The 21,024-nt window shown below is 33.8% G+C and overlaps 1 protein-coding gene across 1 annotated transcript in view; it reads left to right on the top strand.

Annotated features, from left to right (window-relative positions):
- The window catches only part of FAM227B (family with sequence similarity 227 member B), a 312,350-nt gene that overhangs the window by 56,522 nt on the left and 234,804 nt on the right, over positions 1–21,024 (top strand). Inside the window, exon 9 of the mRNA XM_074294460.1 lies at positions 1,816–1,942. Coding sequence (XP_074150561.1) covers positions 1,816–1,942 — 127 coding nt within the window. The remainder of the gene's footprint in view (positions 1–1,815; positions 1,943–21,024) is intronic.

Raw genomic sequence — 21,024 nt, 5'->3', positions numbered from 1 at the left:
ACATCATGATGTCCAGAGAAATGAAATGACTTGCTCACAATCACCCAAATAGTATTAGGGTTGTAACAAGAACCCTGGATATCAGTTTGTTCATCTTCCCAGTAGATCACACTGATTCTCTATCTGTCAGTCAATAAGCATTTATTAACTACCTACTATATTAATAATAATATATCTACAATATAGATATATGAACACATACATGCATATACATTATATGTATTTATGTATGTATGTATGTATGTATATTTGTTTATTCTTTACAATGGATAGAGTGCCAGGCCTGGACTCATCTTCCTGAATCCAAATTTGGCCTCAGATACCTACTAGCTATGTGACCAGGCAAGTCACTTCACCCTGTTTGCCTCAATTTTCTCATCTATACAATGAATTGAAGAAGAAAATGGCAAACCACGCCAAGATCTTTGCCAATAAAACTCAAATGGCATCACAAAAAGCCAGTCACAATTGAGTTTGAAATATCCACATGACAATTAGTTTGAGACATTCAATAGGTAATTAGAGATAAAAAAAACTAGAAGTTGGGAAAGAAATTGGGGATGTGATATGACAATTATTAACATAAAGATGATAATTGAATCCATGAAGCTGATAAGATCTCACAATAAGTAAAATCATATAAAGATAGAAGAAGAGAGAATTGGTGACAGAGTTAAGGGACACACACATAATTAGTGTGCATAACTTAGACAAAAATTCAGCAAGGAGACTAAATTTTCAAACACATAGAAGGAGATCCCAGAGAGAGTGATGTATAGATGTGTAAAGTAATATATTGAGATAAGAGAGTATCAAAGATGATAAACACTATTACTAGATACAGAGAAGTAAATGTGTGTGTATGTGTGCGCGTGTACACAGGTATGCACATACACATATTAAGAAAAGGCCATTATATTTGACAATTAATAGATCATAGATAATTAATAGATAATAGATCATTGATAACTCTGGAGAGAGCTGTTTTAATTGAATTATGAAGTCAATTAAGACTGTTAAACAAGTGACAGGAGAGGGAATGGAGAAATCTATTCTTGATTCTCAAAGAGTTTCTCCAGATATAAAATAATATATAATGGGGGGAGACGGATCCACTACAGATTTTTTGAGGATAGAGAATATATTGATATGTTTGTAGGCAGAATGAAAACAACCACTATATAGAGATTGGAAATAAGTGAGATAAGGGATAAGGTAAGAGAAGACAAGAAGAAATGGAAGGGAAGAAAAGAAAAGAAAAAGGAAAGCAAGGAAGGGAAAAGAAATAAAAGAGTAGAGAAGAGAGAAGACTATCTGCTGAATAATAGAGAATGAAACTTGCTTGTAAAAGAATTTGCCTTGGCAAGGAAGACAGCCACCTCTTCATGTGAGATAGAAATGAAGGAAAAATAATTTTTAAAAAAAGCATCTTAATGGCATGAAATTAAGAAGTAAATGATCTGTTTTTCCAGTTAAATGTGGTACTGAGGGTAAATAATTATAAATATGCATAAATCATATTTTAGGTAATTTCCTATCCTTATTTTGGCTATTTCACCTTTTCCCCCATATCAAATTATTCCAAGAACTGGTTTTGGTTTTTTTAAGATTTAAAGATGAGCAATTTGACATATTTGATTTTCAATTATCTTTTCCATTTTATGCCTCACCCCTACCCTCTTTGGAGGAGGTATGCAAGTTTCAAATTGTCCCCAAATTAGAAGCAGATACGAGGAAAAAACAAAAAAGAACCAATGTAATACACTATCTAGATAAATCTGCCCTTGATAATTAATGTTTTTATGTATTTTATAGCTCTATCCTAACTGTGTGTCACAAGCCATCTATACAATATTCCAAGAAGCATTTCCCGACTCCTCTCATCTATTTAATGACACATTTAAAGAGGAACTAGTGATGACGATTTTTCAGTGGATGACAGGTACTGTGATTTTATTTAAATATTCACATTTCCAATGCTAAAACTAATTTACTCTGTTTTAAAAATATATGTACTCAAAAACAATTTTTCTTTAAATATTGGCAAAACATAGTCCATTGATTTACAACATGAAACATCCATATGCTTCCAAATAATCATAATACTTTATTTTTCCATGACAAGATTAGGGTACATTAAGATGAATTTATCATTAACCAAAGAGGCTGAATATTATAACTTGTTTGAATATTAGAGATTCCCAAATGACAATTAAAATAAAGGCATTTTTACATAGTGTATCTGTTGCATTCTTTATGGTGAGGATGGTCTAAACTAAGGGATGATCTAAACCCAGGGGACAATCTAAACTGGTGATGTCAAACTCAAATATAAATGGAGGCCACTAAACATACATCGGGATTAGTATTATATTCATTGTTTTAAATGTGATATTATCTATATTTTGCTATATTTTTATTTAATTTGCTAAATATTTTCTAATTACCTTTTAATCTTGCTCATTCCCTACCCAGGATGCAGTCCCATGGACCATGTGTTTGATATCTGTCTTTCAGGGACCTCAGCTAATAGTAGATCAAGTTTCAGTGGATTTGAAACTTATTCTGTTCATCTCTCAAACAATCATTTTACTCCTTGAGAATGAAGAAACAACATAATCTTGCTTCCATTTTTTTTCCAATTTTACATGACATAAGACACATACAAATCAATAGTCTGCTACCAGAAACTAACTATACCAATGAAATCACAGTCATACCTCCCAAAAAAAGTAATATATTTTTAAAAAGTAATAACCTAATTATAGTTTGCCTTTGAAGTAAGGATGCTTTCTTTTCTATTTTTATGATTTGACTTTCTTTGGGTGGAACCACATCCCTTTCCCTAAAACCCTTACCCCAAAACTGAAAGAGAGTTCAGTATGTATTATGCTTGCACACACTTGCTGTGTGGACTCTGACATTTAATAACTATATGACCATTGGCAAGTCCCATGACCACCTCTCTGAACTTGAGCCTTATCATCTAGAAAATAGGGATAATAATACATGCTTTGCCTACTTCAAAGAGTTTAGAATAAGGAAAGTGATATGTAAATTTTCAATATGCAATAATCACAAATAGTTGTTATTGCTATAATTATTATTATATTCCTTGTATTTGTTGTGCTACATTTCTTTCAGTCCCTGCCCCAAATTGCACTTGTTCACTTGTGCATATACTTGACTATTCCAGGTTCAAAGTAATCTCTAGATCCACTCTTCTAAAACTGTAGTTCATGAGCACCAAACAATGCATTCACATTTGGCCTTGAAAATTCTTTATAACCTGATCCCTTCCTACTAGTTTTCTTCTACCTCTACCTCATTATTCCTTCCCTCTCACCTAATTATGTGATCCATTGCCATTAGTCTTCCTGTTTCTCAACCAAGCATTTTATTTTCCAAAGTTTTAACTGGCTCTCCTTTATGCCTGTAATTTTCTTCTTCCTTATCTCCACTTTCTAGCTTTTCTGACTTCCTTCAAGTTTCAGCAAAATTGCCATCTTCTACAAGAAAAGTGCTTTTGTTCATTTTCTCTGAAATTATCCCTAATTTTCCCAGAATATTCCCTATTTGTAATAGAGGTTTGCATATTTTCTGTGCCATTAGAATGTTTTTCTTGAGAGCAGAGGCTATATTTTTGTATCACCACCAATGAGCATGGTACTTGGCACATAGTAGATGCTTAATAAATGTTTGTTTCCTAGTTAATATTTAACAGTCATCCAGTTGATATGATTAACTCAAAGTAAAGATATTTTTGTTGGCACATCACAAAGAGCAGCAGCAAAATATTTTCCCATATATTTGGGGTGTGCTTTCCTACAAATACAAAATATCAGTGGAAAAAGCTGGCACACTCAGAAAATATAATACTAAAGTGGTATACTTGTATGGAACATATATGGCCAAAGTATCTCACTTTCATGTCATCAGAAAGCTTCAGTGTCTCTTTATCCTTGAAGTATTCTCATAGTGATCGCCCATAATAAGACTCTATTCAAGAGAAGTCATTCAGCTGGCCCTCTGGAGCAGACCCTCTTCACAGCTCAATTCTTGACTGCCAGGGCTAAATCTCTCCCAACTTGAGAGGACTTCCAAAAGTGGCTTGATAGCTGACAAATATTCTCCCAGGGACATGACTGATTCTTCAGCTAGCTAAGAACTACCTACATCAAATCTGATTGAAAAACTTCTTCACATTTCCTAAAAGGCTCAATAAATACTACATACTTCCTTTATAACACTATTATAAAAGTAGACTCACATTCAAAGCTGTCAAGTTCTATCTATTCTAGGTGCTATAATGTTTAGAGTGTGGGACCTGGAGTCAGTAAAAGTCCTTTTCCTGAGATCAAATATGGCCTCAACCCTTACTATCTGGTGACCCTGAAGAAGTCACCTAATCCAGTTTGCCTCAGTTTCCTCATCTGTAAAATGGTTTGGAGAAGGAAATGCAAACCATTCCAGTATATTTGCCAGGAAACCCCCATGTGGGTCACAAAGAGTTGGGCTTAATGGCAGTAATTTATTCTTCAATATAGAAGATATATTTACTCTTTTTCATTCCAATCCTCTGTCTGCCTCAGATTCCTTATCAGTCAAATAAGGATGATCATAACACCTATTTCTCAGAGCTGTTATGAGGAAAAATGATATAATTTCTGAAAAGTACCTTGCAGACCTTAAGGTCATATATAAATGTTCACTGTTGTTATCATTCAGATTGCTACCAGACTAGTTTGAGGTCCCAATACCTTTTTTTTCTGCATATTCTAATTAATCTTTTACCTTGCTACCTTCATTCTCCCCCCACTCTCTAAACCATACTTCACTCTTCTGCTACATTCATAATGCTAATCACTTTCTTGGTGTCTCAATTGCCTAATAAAACAGTTCAAAAAGCTTCCTTTAAAAATACTATGAAATCTGCCTCTTATCCATATTGCCATTTCTAGCTGACTATGCTCCTCTCATACTTACTTTATTTTCCACCTAACCTACTAACCATTCCCAAAGGGAATCTGACCATTTCCAATCTCATTTTCATTGATGTTGCCCTCTCTTTGCTTGAAATGTACTCCTGAATCCATACTTCTGGAAAGATTCTAGAAAGTATTGTCTTAAATTATAGTCTTATATAAGAAATTAAATTAAATTATAGTCTTATATAAGAAATTGAACATCTTAGAGCCATTTTTGGTTGCAGTTGTTAAGTCATTTCATTTAGCTGTATTGACTCCTTTTCTATATCTCAAAAAATTTCTATATACAATGGATTTTTTTTCCCTCTCTACCATATCTCAGCCCTTTGCAACATAGATTTTGGCTCCAACAATTAACTAAAATTAATTTCTCCAGCAATGATCTTTTTTTATAAGGGAAACATGAAACACTGATTAATAGCTATAATAAGTATATATTATAGATAGTATGCATTTGATAAATAACATCCATGTAACCACAGGCAAGGTCCCTTGACCTGGCAATGTTATAAAACAACTCTTTTTTTATTATTTTCAAAATATATACATAGATAATTTTCAACATTTTTTCCAAATTTTTTCTCTTTCCCTTCCCTTTACCTCCTCCCTTAGACAGCAAGTAATTCAATATATGTTAAACATATGCAATTCTTCTTTACATATTTCCACAATTATCACAACAGTGATCTCTTAATTGACAAATCTGATGGCCTTTTCTGAAACCTCACTTAACTCCCTGCAGCATGTGATGATACCATCTTTCTGGATTTTTATGAGAGTTCTCTTTTTCTCTTTTCTCTCTTCTTTTTTATCAGCATTTTTCACCATCATTGCTCATTTGTTTTAATCATATCTGACTCTTCATGATTCCATAGGGGATTTTCCTGGCAAAGAAAGTGGAATGGTTTACCATTTCCTTTCCCAATTTATTTTAAAGATGAGGAAAATGAAGCAAACTTAAGTGACTTGCCCAAAGGTCACACAGACACAAATTGTTTGAAACAAGATTTGAGCTCATGAAGATGTCCCTTTCTGTTTCCAAAATGATTTCTTGTTTGTCAAAATCAATGATCCTTTCTGAAGCCTCACCCTTCTATATTTATTGATAGCATTCAGTGCTACCATATCTCTGAATTTTCATGACACTTTTCTCTCTTGTTTCTCTTCCTTTTTGATGAGTTTAGTGGCAGTCAGAGATTGTTAAAATCCCCTTTTGGTCAGTGCAGAGATTCAACATAAAAGAATTTATGAAACCCTGAATTATTAATTGGCAAAAATGAAAATTTATTGTTAGACAGGAAGCCAGTTTTGCTAAAAGACTGACTTCTTTAGTGGTAAAATCCTATTAGGGAAATGGAAACTGACACTGAGAAGAGAATGCCTTCTCAGCCGGCTGGGTGCTAGCAATTGCTTTGGACCTTCTGCAAAGAGTGAGTTCAGAAATTGCCCTTTAAAAGAAATCTTGAAGCTTCAGGCTTCAGGTTGAAAAGGAAGCCAAACTTCCCAGGCATAGATGCTTATCAGTATCCAGCCCAGATCTCCAATTGGAATTCAAAGGGTTTGGCATCCTCAAAAGATTAATGGGGTGCTTTTTGACCAAATTTTCAAATTGAATAATGATACTTATCTGGAGAAATATGCCTTCCCCAGGAGGACTTGAGACTCTAAAAGGGATCACAGATCAAAAGGGAACATAGTTTCAATGTGATAATTTTAAAGGGAACACAGTTTCACTCCTCCTTCATTTTTATCAACACTTTCCATAAATAAGAACATAGAAACAAAGTCCCAATCCAAGACTCACTACCCTGTAAGCTCATCAAATTGATCAGGGAACTTCCTTAATGAATTAATTCCTTATATAAAAGGATTATATAGACAATTTATACATTCATGTAATTTTTACCTGGGAAAAGAGAACTCAGTCAAGGGAGAAGTGAAGAGCTGTGAATTAGAATTATGATTAGTATGATTCTGAGTAGATCTCAGATAATTTAGCACTCAGACACTTTAGATAGTGCTGAATGATTCTTAGAGCTTGTCCAGCTTGATGGAATATGATAGTAATTCTGTTCTACTGATATAGACATAAAATACTAAGTATTTAAGCTCTTCAATAAAGAAGTATCAAACATAAAACCCAAACCAGATTAAAATATAACTGGGAAATATTTAACAAAATAAGTAAAAACACAAAACATAGATAACCTTACATTTCAAACTTAAGTTAATATGAGGTCTGCAGGGATCCTTATACATAGTTATTTATGATTCAATGGTTTCAATTTTAACCAAATTTCTCTAATATCTAAGATTTTTTCTTCTTGTTTTCCTTCTTTAATTCAAAACCTACCTCCTATCCACATAAAAAAAGAATCTTTTCATCAACATGCTCTTTTTTCATCCATTCTCCTATAAAAGTCCAGTTATACATTATTCATTTACTTTACAGTTGCCTTTTGGATTCTGAAAATCTTCTGGAAAATTTTTAGTTTTGTTTGTTTTTTATAGTGTAAGCTCATTTATGATTAGTTTTTCTTTTTCCTGGTAAAGTACTTTAGCATGCTGAAACACACAGTTGAGCAAGTTGCTCATGATTATTTCCCTTAAGAATTAAAGTTTACTTAGTTGCCTCTTTCTCTTAAGAAATAACATGCAATTTCTAGTTTTACAGGAAATTTTGGACTAATTTCTCTTACATTTCCTTCATTTATAAAGCAAAAGAATTGACCTCAGATGATTCTAGCAATCTCTGAGTAACTTTTGATATGGAATAAACAACTTATTTAGTATTACATATATATATTATATATATATGTATATATATATATATGTATATACATATATATTTAATTTTGATATTATCATTATACATTTTTGATGATTGTAAAACATAAAATCATGTTTTACGGATTCCATCAAATAACCTTTTGATTTTTAATATGTTTGTGCCAGACAAGTTGGCAATAGTTTTGGGTCACACTTTTTCAGAAACAACATTTTAAGCCATGGGTTTCCCAATGGACACATTCTTGGCTATATTCTTTCTGACATTTATGTGCTCCCTCTTGGCTTTATCACAATGGATCTGGTTTTGATTATTATAATTTCCCCTGTGATACCCAGACTTATTTATCTATTGCATTAGAATTTTTCCTGGAAAATAGATGGAAAGTTAAGGATAAATTATCTCCTACCTTAAAATACATAATAATAGGATTTCAAATTTAAAAAGCTAAACTTCAGTTTAGAAGGAAAACAACAAAAATATATACAATACTTTTAGATTTTATGCCTGGTGCATCCTACTGCAAATTCTAAGAACTAATTACTCCTCATAGCCAACTTTTAAGTCCTTCTGATAGGGCCAACTCAGTTTTAGAAACCAGAAGCAAAATATAAAAGTAGAAATTAATGAGGAGGCAAACTAAAAAAGAATAGCAAGAAATCAGTTAGAGTAGGTCAAGGATTTTCATCCTTGGGTCCAAGAACTTGGTTTTTAAAAAAATGTTCTTGATAACCATCTTTTAAAATAAATGATTTTCTTTTCATACTATATATTTTATTTTTTTCATTTGAAAACATTAGTGTGAAAAGGGGTCCATGGGGTTCAACTGACTGCTACAGAAGTTCATAATATTAAAAAAAAAAAATTAAGGACTGCTGGATCCATTCTCTTTTAAGAGTGAAAAATAAATAAATAAACAAACAAACAAACAAAACACCAGAATTTAGAATTCTTACAAATTATGAAAAGATAGGGGGCAGCTAGGTGGTATAGTGGAGAGAGCACCAGCCCTGAAGTCAGGAGGACCTGAGTTCAAATCTGGTCTCAGACACTTATTATTTCCTAGCTGTGTGACCCTGGGCAATCACTTAACTCCAATTGCCTCAGCCAAAAAAAAATCATGAAAAGAATAATTTTTAAATTTAGCACAAATCCTGATTTAAGGAGAACTTGATCAAATATAATCTTTCATTTGCTTGGTGATGATTCTAGAAACTTCCATGGAAACATAACTGTCAGTTAAAATGTCCAATAGTGCACTCAGAGAAATATAGACCTACTATCTCAGCCATGGAAAAAGTTTCATGATTCATAAAATTTATATGGAGCTACAAAAAAAAAAAAAACAACTCAGCATCATATGAGGTCTTCCTAAAGGTGAAAGAGATGTCAAAGTTCATCTAGTTTAACTTTTTTTATTTTGCAGTTGAGGAAAATTAAACCCAGAGAACTTAAATGAGTTGTTCATAGTTATTTAGGTAGTAAGAGAACCTTAATTATTCAAAATCATAACTGTTTTTGGAGGAAGATATTTAACTTTAGATCTTATAACAAACCTGCTCTTAAAGCTTATTATTAAATCTATACTAATAATATGTCTTGTTTAATTAGCAATACTATGACATTGATGGATCCATGATACCAATGTAGATACTCTCTCCACTGCTGCTCATGACAGCCTACGGATGATTTCTCTTGGACTGTTACTTTTGTCCCTATCCTTCCATAAATCTTCCATGGAAAATCTTCTTAAATCCCTGAACCCCTTCCTGTTGGAATCTTCATACACCATTTATATCTTGGGTGATATTTTCCCAATTATTTCTTGTACTCTTTTGCTCTCCAATTCCCCTTCATGTGCTATTTTTGCCCACTAGAATATAAGCTGCTGGGAGGCAGAAACTATCTTACTTGATTTTATTCATAGACTTAATGATTAGTACAGTGCCTAGCACATAGGAAGCACCAAATAGTAATATTTTGTCTCTCTTTCTCTGTCTCTATCTGTGGCTTTGTCCCTCTGACTCTGTGTGTGTGTGTGTGTGTGTGTGTGTGTGTGTGTGTGTGTGTGTGTGTGTGTGTCTATCTCCCCTTTCTTCCCTCCTTCTCCCTTCCCTTCTTCATATAGTTCATCTGGTAAAGTTGATAATTTCATTATCATCATTGATGAGAACAAATTGTTTTAGGAATACATACTGGTAGATTTATTTCATTCCATTTCTATTTGTTTTTCTTATTTTTAAATCACAAATGTTCTGGGAATAATCTGTTTTAGGTCTCAGAGAGCTGAGATTTCTATAGACTTGTTTTTTAGATTTCTATAGGGTTATTTTCCTCTCTATTGATTTTCAGTGTTTTATAAGAATCAACCATTATCTTCTGTCATCTTTTTCAATAATTATTTGCAAATGTATGCTAAATCTGTGTTGTTTCTACTACCATGTCTCTACGTGGTGAAAAGAACAAATATTTACTGATAGACAATTTGATATATATGATGTTATTACATGAATATTTGCATGAATTATGATGGTAATGGTTGTGGTAAGAGGAGTAATTAAATTATCTGATATACATCTTTAGATCACCATCATTTTCTAGTATATTAGCTATGTAAAATGGTACCTTAGATAATAATGATCAATTATTCAATTATAATTGATTTCATTATCACTATCAAATTACATAAGAAACCGAGCAGTCAACTCTATAAATGCATTATTTACTTGCAACCTTTGAGTTGCTTGGCTATGGGTTTATTACCCAAATGACAATAAATAAATAAATAAATAAATAAATAAATAAATAAATAAATAAATAAATAAATAAATAAATAAAAGTCAAATATTTTGCTTGCTCTTTATGATATGGACATGCTCCTGGGTTCTCAAAGACTATGCCAGCAAAGTGCAAGTTCTGGAAGGATCTGTCATGCTGAAAAGCTTTAAGCTCTAAGAATCAGATCAAGTCTGTTTTCTGAGTACCAGTTTAGTCAGTCACTAAGAGGAACAACCAGTAGGCTGATTACTTGGAGATAAAGCTTCTTTGGCTATGGCAGTTTCTGTACTGGAAAAAAAGACCCTCAATCCAAATAACTATTTGATTACTATGTAGACTATTAGGTTGGTGGGTTTTTTATGGATTATTTCCCGTTTTCAAAAGATAAATAATTGTCCTCATTTCCCTAGTTGGAAATTTCACTGGACTGAGAATTGAGAGATACACATTCTAATCCTGGTACTTCCAATAACCAGCTGAATTATTCTATTCAAATCACATATCCTCACTGCGTCTCAGTTTCCTCATCTGTAAAACAAGTAAATTAGTATAACTTTAAATTTCTGCCTCTGCTAAGAAACAAAATCATACTCATTGATTTATATTTCACAGACCCTATTTTCTTTCCTTTTTCAAAAACCAGTATATGTTTCCATCTTTAGTCAAATCTACAGTATTTTTCCATTTTGGGTAAATGTAATTACTTAATTGGTTATGGGAGTGGATATTAGAGCCCCCTTTAGATGGTAGGGCCCTGTTGTATGTACAACCCCTCTCTAAATTCTAAGAATAGTGGGAGCATAAGAGCTGTCTCAGATCTTCAAAAGCCAAGTGGAATTAAAAATATATTTTAACTATTACTGAGCTTTGTCATTACCCCTTGCTTCATTTTATCTTGTGATCAATTTTTACCTAACTTAGACTTCCCTTCTAAAATTTCATCTTATAATTTTTCTTACATTACCCACATTTAACATCTCAGCTTTCAGTTACATTAATTTTTTTGCTTCCACTAGCTTTCAATTATTTCCTTTCTTTTGTAGTCTTTTATATACCATATTTTGTTTCGGAAAAGATTTCAGTAGCTACCAACCCATGTGGAGTCATATACTATTGTATTGTATTGTATTTTTGCTTGATGTGCTTCAATAAATAAAGAAGCAATTTCTTCTGTAAGTCCATATTGTGTGGTCTTTTCAATCACAAATGAGTAAAAAGTCTCTGTCTGTCTGTCTGTCTCTCTCTCCCTCTCTTTCACTCCCTTCCTCCCTCTCTCATTGATTATTGGTTTTTTTTTCCCCACAATTCCATTTTCTATTTTTCCCTTTTCCTTTTTTGTTTCCAGGTCAAAAATTCAACTTTTCTCCTTCCTGTATTTTTCCTGTGCACTCTTCTTTCCATCTTTGACATAGTTCATGGTCATCTATATGTACCATCTGGACAGTGGCCTATACTCTTAAGAGTTATTTCCTGTGCCTTTTTTTAGACTGAGTGAATGAAGCCAGCCCAGTTTGGCCTGTTACACTTTTATTGTGCCCTAACTTTGTACAGTTTGCATATGTGTCCTATTTCCCCATATAAATTACACCCTCTCCCTTTCTTACACTGGGAACTGTTATTCCCCTATTCATTACATGTTATACTTTGACTGGTTGCACATTAGGGTTGTATCTACATCAATAATAAGTCACTAACTGTTTAGCATTATGATTCCTGGTAAGAAAAAAACACCAATCCAATGACCCTCTTAGGGAGGGTTGTGGTCTAAGACAAAGCTTTCTACATATTTCTGCACAGAATTTTTGGACAGGTAAAGAGAGGTTGAAATGTCAAGGGGAAACTTGACATCATCATCATAATAACTTGTTTTGTCACATTCTCTGTCACACTTTTCATGATTTCGTTCTACCCAATCTCTATACATACAAGCATACACACACACATATGCATACACACACACACACACACACACACACACACACACACACACACACTCCATTCAAAACTAGAAAATTTCTCTCCTTAACACTCTACTAAGGTGTATTGTATGGATCTTTCTTTTATTCCCATCACCCTCTACTTTGTATTTTACTTATTCACACACAAGTCATATTCCTTCCAATACAATTTAAGTTACTTGAGGAAAGGAAGAGTCTGCTTTGAAAAAGTATTTGATAAAATCCAACATCCATTCCTACTAAAAACACTTGAGAGTACAGGAATAAATGGACTATTCCTTAAAATAGTCAGGAGCACATACTTAAAACCGTCAGTAAGTATCATATGTAATGGGGATAAACTGGAACCTTTTCCAGTAAGATCAGGAGTGAAACAAGATTGCCCACTATCATCATTACTATTCAATATTGTATTAAAAATGCTAGCCTCAGCAATAAGAGTCAAGAAATAGATTAAAGGAATTAGAGTAGGTAATGAGAAAATCAAACTATCACTCTTTGCAGATGATATGATGGTATAATTAGAGAAGCCCAGAGATTCTAATAAAAAGCTATTAGAAATAATCCACAACTTTAGCAAAGTTGCAGGATACAAAATAAATCCACATAAATACTCAGCATTTTATACATCACCAACAAAATCCAACAACAAGAAATACAAAGAGAAATTCCATTCAGAATAACTGTCAATAGTATAAAATATTTGGGAATCTATCTACCAAAGGAAAGTCAGGAATTAATATGAGCAAAATTACAAAACACTTGCTACAAAAATAAAGTCAGATTTAAATAATTGGAAAGACATTAAGTGCTCTTGGATAGGCCGAAGGAATATAATAAAGAGGTAATAGTCCCTGAACTAATCTATTTATTTAGTGCTATACCAATCAGACTCTCAATAAACTATTTTAATGACCTAGAAAAAATAACAGTAAAATTCATCTGAAAGAACAAAAGGTCGAGAATTTCAAAGGTATTAATGAAAAAAGAAAATCAAATGAAGGTGGCTTAGTTGTACCTGATCTAAAACTAAAACTAAAAGCAACAGTCACCAAAACCGTTTGATGTTGGCTAAGAAATAGACTAGTTGATCAGTGGAATAGGTTAGGTTCATAGGACAAAATAGTGAACAATTATAGCAATCTAGTGTTTGACAAACCCAAAGATCCCAACTTTCGGGATAAGAATTCATTATTTGACAAAAACTTCTGGGAAAACTGGAAATTTAGTATGGCAGAAATTAGACACGGATCCACACTTAACACCACATACCAAGATAAGATCAAAATGGGTCCATGATTTATGCATAAAGAACGAGATCATAAATAAATTAGAGGAACATACCTCTCAGACTTGGAAGGAGGAAGGAATTTGTGACCAAAGGAGAACTAGAGATCATTATTGATCACAAAATAGAAAATTTGGATTACATCAAATTAAAAAGCTTTTGTACAAACAAAACTAATACGAACAAGATTAGAAGGGAAGTAACAAACTAGGAAAATATTTTTACAGTTAAAGGTTCTGATAAAGGCCTCATTTCCAAAATATATAGAGAACTGACTCTTATTTATAAGAAATCAAGCCATTTTCCAATTGATAAATGATCAAAGGATATGAACAGACAATTTTCAGATGATGAAATTGAAACTATTTTCACTCATATGAAAGAGTGTTCCAAATCAATATTGACCAGAGAAATGCAAATTAAGACAACTCTGAGATACCACTACATACCTGTCAGATTGGCTAAGATGACAAAAAAAAAAATAATGATGAATGTTGGAGGGGATGTGGAAAAACTGGGACACTGATACATTGTTGGTGAAATTGTGAAAGAATCCAACCATTATGGAGAGCAATCTGGAATATGCCCAAAAAGTTATCAAACTGTACATACCCTTTGATCAAGCAGTGCTACTGCTGGACTTATATCCCAAAGAAATACTAAAGAAGGGAAAGGGATCTGTATGTGCCAAAATGTTTGTGGCAGCCCTTTTTTGTAGTGGCTAGAAACTGGAAAATGAATGGATGCCCATCAATTGGAGAATGGTTGGGTAAATTATGGTATATGAAGGTTATGGAATATTATTGCTCTGTAAGAAATGACCAGCAGGAGGAATAAATACAGAGAGGCTTGGAGAGACTTACATGAACTGATGCTGAGTGAAATGAGCAGAACCAGGAGATCACTATACACTTCAACAATGATACTGTATGAGGATGTATTCTGATGGAAGTGGATATCTTCAACAAAGAGAAGATCTAATTCAGTTCCAGTTGAACAATGATGGACAGAATCAGCTATACCCATAGAAGGAACACTGGGAAATGAGTGTAAACTGTTTGCATTTTTGTTTTTCTTCCCAGGTTATTTTTACCTTCTGAATCCAATTCTTCCTGTGCAACAAGAAATTCAGTTCTGCACACATATATTGTATCTAGGATATACTGTAACACATTTAACATGTATGGGATTGCCTGCCATCTAGGGGAGGGGGTGCAAGGAAGGAGGGAAAATTTGGAATAGAAGTGAGTGCAAGGGATAATGTTGTAAAAAATTACCCATGCATATATACTGTCAAAAAAAAAGTTATAATTATAAAATTAATTTTAAAAAAAAAGGAAGAGACTGCTTCAATATCTCCATTTCCTCCTACCATAATTCCCTGAAATTGGTCAACACTTAATACATATTTTTTGACTTAACATCTATTGAATGAACTGTTCCACTGTATCTCCCACTGAAACCTTTAGTTCTTTCTTCATAATTTCTTTTATTTTATTAAAACTTTTTTATTTTCAAAACATATATGTAAATGTTCTGTTGTCTCTCAATTATAATCCTTCTCTAGGAGGAGGTTTCTTTTCTGTAAATCCTTTTCTCTGGGAGCAGGTTTCTTGGGAGGCTTCTGGAGCCTCCAGCCAGAGCAAAGGTAGACGTGGGAATGAATCAGACTCTGCCTCTAAGAGTGTGGGATTGTGGGTTTCCCAGAAGTCAATCCTAGTTGTGAATCTTCATGAGCAGGCTTTTCCTTTAGTTGTTGTGAATCTGCTGGACTTGTGAATCCATGGGAAGTCTTCTCCTTGACCCAATCCAGACTGACTTCTTCCAGACTTCCCTCTAGACTCAGGGGTGGAGCCAAGATGGCGGAGAAGATAAATGGGATTTTGTGAGCTCCCTTCTTCCCTCATTACCAATTAGTTAAATCAGCCTCAAAAATAACACTGGACTGATAGAAACCACAAGGACTGGAAGCATGACTTACCAGGTGAAGAGAAACTGGAGTTTCAAGAGAAAAGGTCTGTTCCCAGGTGAGGAAAAAAAAAAAGAGGCCAGCACAGACGGTTGGGTGGTAGCACACTGTGCTGATCGCCCTGGGGAGGGCTCTGGGATCAGAGAAGCCACTGAGATAGAAGAATCTGGCACAGGCTGTTAGCTCTTCTCTGCTTATAAAACAGCAGTTCAGAAGAGAAATCAAGCCACTTTAAAATATAAAGCCAGATACTAGAACCACCCCAATCTGGAAGTGACTCAACAGATCTCAGCACTGTGGGTGTGGCCGACTTAGGCTGTCCGGGCTTTCACCTGGGGGTAGTTAAGAGATTGAAAAGCAGGCGGACACGGCCCAAGGTAACACATAGTGCCTTGCTTGGCTGGAGGCTGTAGAACTCAGCCCTGGAAGTCCCACAGAAGTGGAACCTTTGAAATAGGGACCGCGGTTTCAGGGCAGACACTTCCAGTTTGAGTGCAGGGGCTTTTCACATTAGCTGCTGACATCCACACCCCATGGGAGGGACGCATTGGCTGGGCTTTGTGTCGCCTTTACTGTTCAGTCTTAAACCTCAGGGAAGTCACTAGGACACACAGCACCCTCAAAGTACAGCCCTGCTAATCACCTCCGAGGCACTTCCAGGGAGGGGGAGGGGAACTCTCTCCCAGAGCTCTCTCTTAGCTCAGGCACAGTTGCTGCTGCATCCATCCAGTCTGGGAGGAAGCTGGCAAAGAAATAAATAAATAATTTCCTACCCCAGGGACAGACCCCAAAAGATTTTTTAAATATGAGTAAAAAGCAAAGAAGAACGATCGATTCCTTCAACACAGAGAAAGAGTGGGTATCCAACCCAAGGAAGTTAACAGCAGAGAGTCAGCAGATAACAGCCTAAAGGGGAACAATTCCTGGCCCCCATCACATAACTCTCTCCTAGAAGAGACTATTAAAAAATTAAGAGAGTTTGAAGAAAAATGGGGAAAGGAAAGAGAAGCTATGATAGAGAATAACAACGTTCTGAAATTGGAGTTGGAAAAAATAAAGAATTCACAGGAGATTCAGGGAAACAAAATTTGTGAATTAGAAAAGGTTAAAAAATCACAGGAAAGTAGGATTTCTGAATTGGAAAAGATAAAAAAATCTCAAGAAAGTAGGATTTCTGAATTGGAAAAAGAAAATAACTCTCTAAAAAAAATTAGGGAAATGGAAAAAAAATTCAATAGAGCAAAATAATTCATTTAAAAATGAAATTGGGCATATACAAAAAGAAGTAAAAACTGTGAATGAAGAAAATAACTCCTTAAAATTCAGGATGGAACAAATAGAAATGAATGATTCATTGAGAACCCAAGAATCAGTCAAACAAAACAGACTTCCCTCTAGACTCAATGTTGGCCCCTTTTCTCCTCCCAGAGAATGGGTTTGTGAGTACTCCAAAGGTGTAAACTCCTTTTAAAGGTGTGAACTCTGAGCTAGAGAATTGTTAAGTACCAACTTAGCACCTAGTAAGGAACCTAACACATATGCATTGATTATTTTTCAACACTGACCCTAGTCAAACCTTGTGTTCTAAAAATTTCCTCCCTCTTCCCCTTTCCCCTCCCCCAAATAACAAGGAATCCAATATATGTTAAATATGTACAATTCTTCTACATATATTTCTATAATTATCTTGCTGCACAAGAAAAATCAGATCAAAAAGGAAAAAATGAGAAAGAAGTAAAATGCAAGCAAACAACAAAAAAAAGAGTGAGAATTCTATGTTGTGCTTCACAATTCCAACAGTCCTCTCTCTAAGTGTAGATTGCTCTCTTCAACACAAGATCATTGTAACTGACCTCAGTCATCTCATTGTTGAAAAGAGCCACGTCCATCAGAAGTGATTTTCATATAATCTTCTTGTTGCTGTGTACAACAATATCCTGGTTCTGCTCATTTCACTTAGAATCAGTTCATGTAAATTTATCCAGGATGCTCTGAAATCATCCTGTTGATCATTTCTTATAGAACAATAGTATTTCATAATATCTATATACCAAAACTTATTCAGCTATTCTCCAATGTTATGGGCCAGAACTCTGAACTTGAAACAAGGATTCTTACAGGGTGTTAAATCAGTGGAATGGTTATCTAGTTTAGCAGGGTCCTTAATTGTTCTCTAGTTCAGTACATGTACTTAGTACTTAATATAGTTCTACAAAATTCACACCTATGATAATGTAATTTTAAGAGAGTATATAAGCTCAGACAAACTCAGCCAGAGTCAGAGCCAGAGAAGACAAGTGGACTGGAGGCAGGAACTCAAACACTTGGACTCAGAAAGGTTCATTCCATCTTTCCTGTCATGTTAGCCAATACACTTAGACAGGTACCACTATACCTTAGAGTTGTCTTAATTTGCATTTCTCTAATCAATAGTTGTTAGGATTCTTACAAGGTAATGAACTTGGTTCACACCTTTAAAGCTCGAAGAAGCTCGACGAGATTCAGAGAGCCAGGATTTCAGTGGGGAGAGTCACAAGTCCAGGAGATTCAAAAGTTTAAAGGAAAAGCCTGCTCATAGACTTCCAAGAGATTCATAACTAGGATTGAATTCTGGGAAAGCCACAATCCCATACTCTTGGAGGCAGAGTCTGACTCATTCCCACGTCTATCTTCATGCTGGCTGGAGGCTTTGGATTCAGAGGGAGCTAGAGACTGAAGCTGGCTGGAGACATTCTGACAAGAGCTCATCAGGGAACCAAGGAGAGAGATAGGTCTCTACTAAAGGCAACCAGGCCCCAGGAAAAGATTCAGGATTTTGTAGGATACTATAAAAATCTGGACTTTAACTCCTGGCTGCATTTTGGGGTTTTTGAACTGAACTAAAACCAAGGTTGCTTCCAGAGGCCCCCCAAGAAACCTCCTCCCAGAGAAAGATTACAATCTAGAGAAACAGAACATCACAAATAGTGATTTAGAATATCTTTTCATATGACTAGAAATGGTTTCAGTGTCTTCATATGATAATTGTCTGTTCATGTCCTTTGACCATTTATCAATTGGAGAATGGTTTGAATTCTTATAAATTTGACTTCTCTACATATTTTAGAAATGAGGCTATCTAGAATCCTTGAATGTAAAAATTTTTCCCAGTTTATTTTTTCCCTTCTAATCTTGTCTGCATTGGTTTTGTTTATACAAAACCTTTTTAATTTAATATAATCAAAATTATCTATTTTGTATTCAATAATTCTTCTTTGGCCACAAATTCCTTCCTTTTCCACAGATCAGAGAGGTAAACTATACTTCATTCTTCCAATTTGCTTATAATATCACTCTTTATATCTAAATCATGAACTCATTTCAACCTTATCTTGGTATATAGAATTAGGTATGGCTCAATGCCTAGTTTCTGCCATATTAATTTCCAATTTTCCCAGTGGTTTTTGTCAAATAGTGAGTTCTTATCCCAAAATTTGGGGTCTTTGGGTTTGTCAAAAACTAGGTTACTATAGCCATTGACTATTTTGTCTGTGAACTTAACCTATTCCACTGATCAACTACTCTGTTTCTTAGCCAGTAAAAAATTGGTTTTGATGACTATTGCTTTATAATATAGTTTGTTAAGCTACCTTCATTTTCATTTTTCTCATTAATTCCCTTGAAATTCTTAACCTTTTTTCCTTTCAGATGAACTTTGTTACTATTTTTTCTTGTTCTGTAAAATAATTTCTTGGGAGTTTGATTGGTATGATACTGAATAAGTAGATTAATTTAGGTAGTATTGTCATTTTTATTATATTAGCTCGGCCTACCTATGAGCACTTGATATTTTTCCAGTTGATTAGATCTGACGTTATTTCTGTGGAAAGTGTTTCATAATTGTGTTCACATAGTTCCTGAGTTTGCCTTGGCAGGTAGACTTCCAAATATTTTAAGGTATCTACAGTGATTTTAAATGAAATTTCTTTTTGTATCTCCTGCTGCTGGACTTTGTTGGTAATATATAAAAATGCTGATTTATGTGGATTTATTTTGTATCCTGCAACTTCTCTAGGATTCTCTAAGTATACCATCATATCTTTAAAGAGTGATAATTTGGTTTCCTTATTACCTACTCTAATTCCTTTGATCTCTTTTTCTTCTCTTATTTCCAAAGCTAACATTCCTAATACAATATTGAATACTAATGGTGATAGTGGGCAACCTTATTTCACCCTGATCTTATTGGGAATGGTTCTAGTTTGCCTGCATTACATATGATGCTTCCTGATGATTTTAAATAGATGCTACTTATAATTTTAAGCAAAACTCCATTTATTCCTATACTCTCCAGTATTTTTACTATGAATGGGTATTGGATTTTATCAAATGCTTTTTCTGCATCTATTGAGATAATCTTGTGATTTTTGTTAGTTTGGTTATTGATATAGTCAATTATACTAATAGTTTTCCTAATATTAAACAACCTCTGCATTCCAACTTGGTCAGAGCATATTATCCTGGGGTTTACTTGCTTTAATTTCTTTGTTAATATTTTATTTAATATTTTTGCAACAATATTCATTAGGGAAATTCATCTATAATTTTTTTCTCTGTTTTCACCTTATCTGGTTTTTGTATCAGCACCATATCTGTGTGATAAAAGGAATTTGGTAGAACTCTTTATTTCCATTTTTTTTTCAAATAGTTTGCATATTATTGGAATTGGTAGTCCGTTAAATGTTTGGTCAAATTAACTAAAGGTTTATTTATTTTGTTGTTCTTTTTTCCATAAAACCAACTCTTAGCTTTATTTATTAATTCAATAGTTTTTTACTTTCAATTTTATTAATCTTCCCTTTTATTTTCAGAATTTAAAATTTGTATTTAATTGGAGATTTATAATTTGTTCTTTTTATAGCTTTTTTAGTTGCAAGCCCAATTCATTTATCTTCTATTTCTCTATTTTATGCAATTAAGCATCTAAAATATAAAATTTCCTCTAATAACTGATTTGGCTGCATCCCATAAATTTTGATCTCATTGTCATTTTCAACTGCATCTATGATCTGTTGTTTCACCCACTCATTCTTTAAAATTAGATTATTTCATTTCCAATTAATTTTTGATCTATTTTCCCTGATCTTTTATTGCATATGACTTGTATTGCATCATGATCTGAACTTTTAAATGAAGTATTTTGTTTATTGCACTTTTTTCCATTTCACAAACTTTATTTTTCAATGAATTGGTTTCTTTTTCATATCTATTTTGTA

This window comes from Sminthopsis crassicaudata, chromosome 2, assembly GCF_048593235.1.
Source record: "Sminthopsis crassicaudata isolate SCR6 chromosome 2, ASM4859323v1, whole genome shotgun sequence".
Classification (NCBI taxonomy): Eukaryota; Metazoa; Chordata; class Mammalia; order Dasyuromorphia; family Dasyuridae; genus Sminthopsis; species Sminthopsis crassicaudata.
The sequence above is the reverse complement of the archived record's forward strand: the minus strand, read 5'-3'. Positions and strand labels throughout refer to the sequence as shown.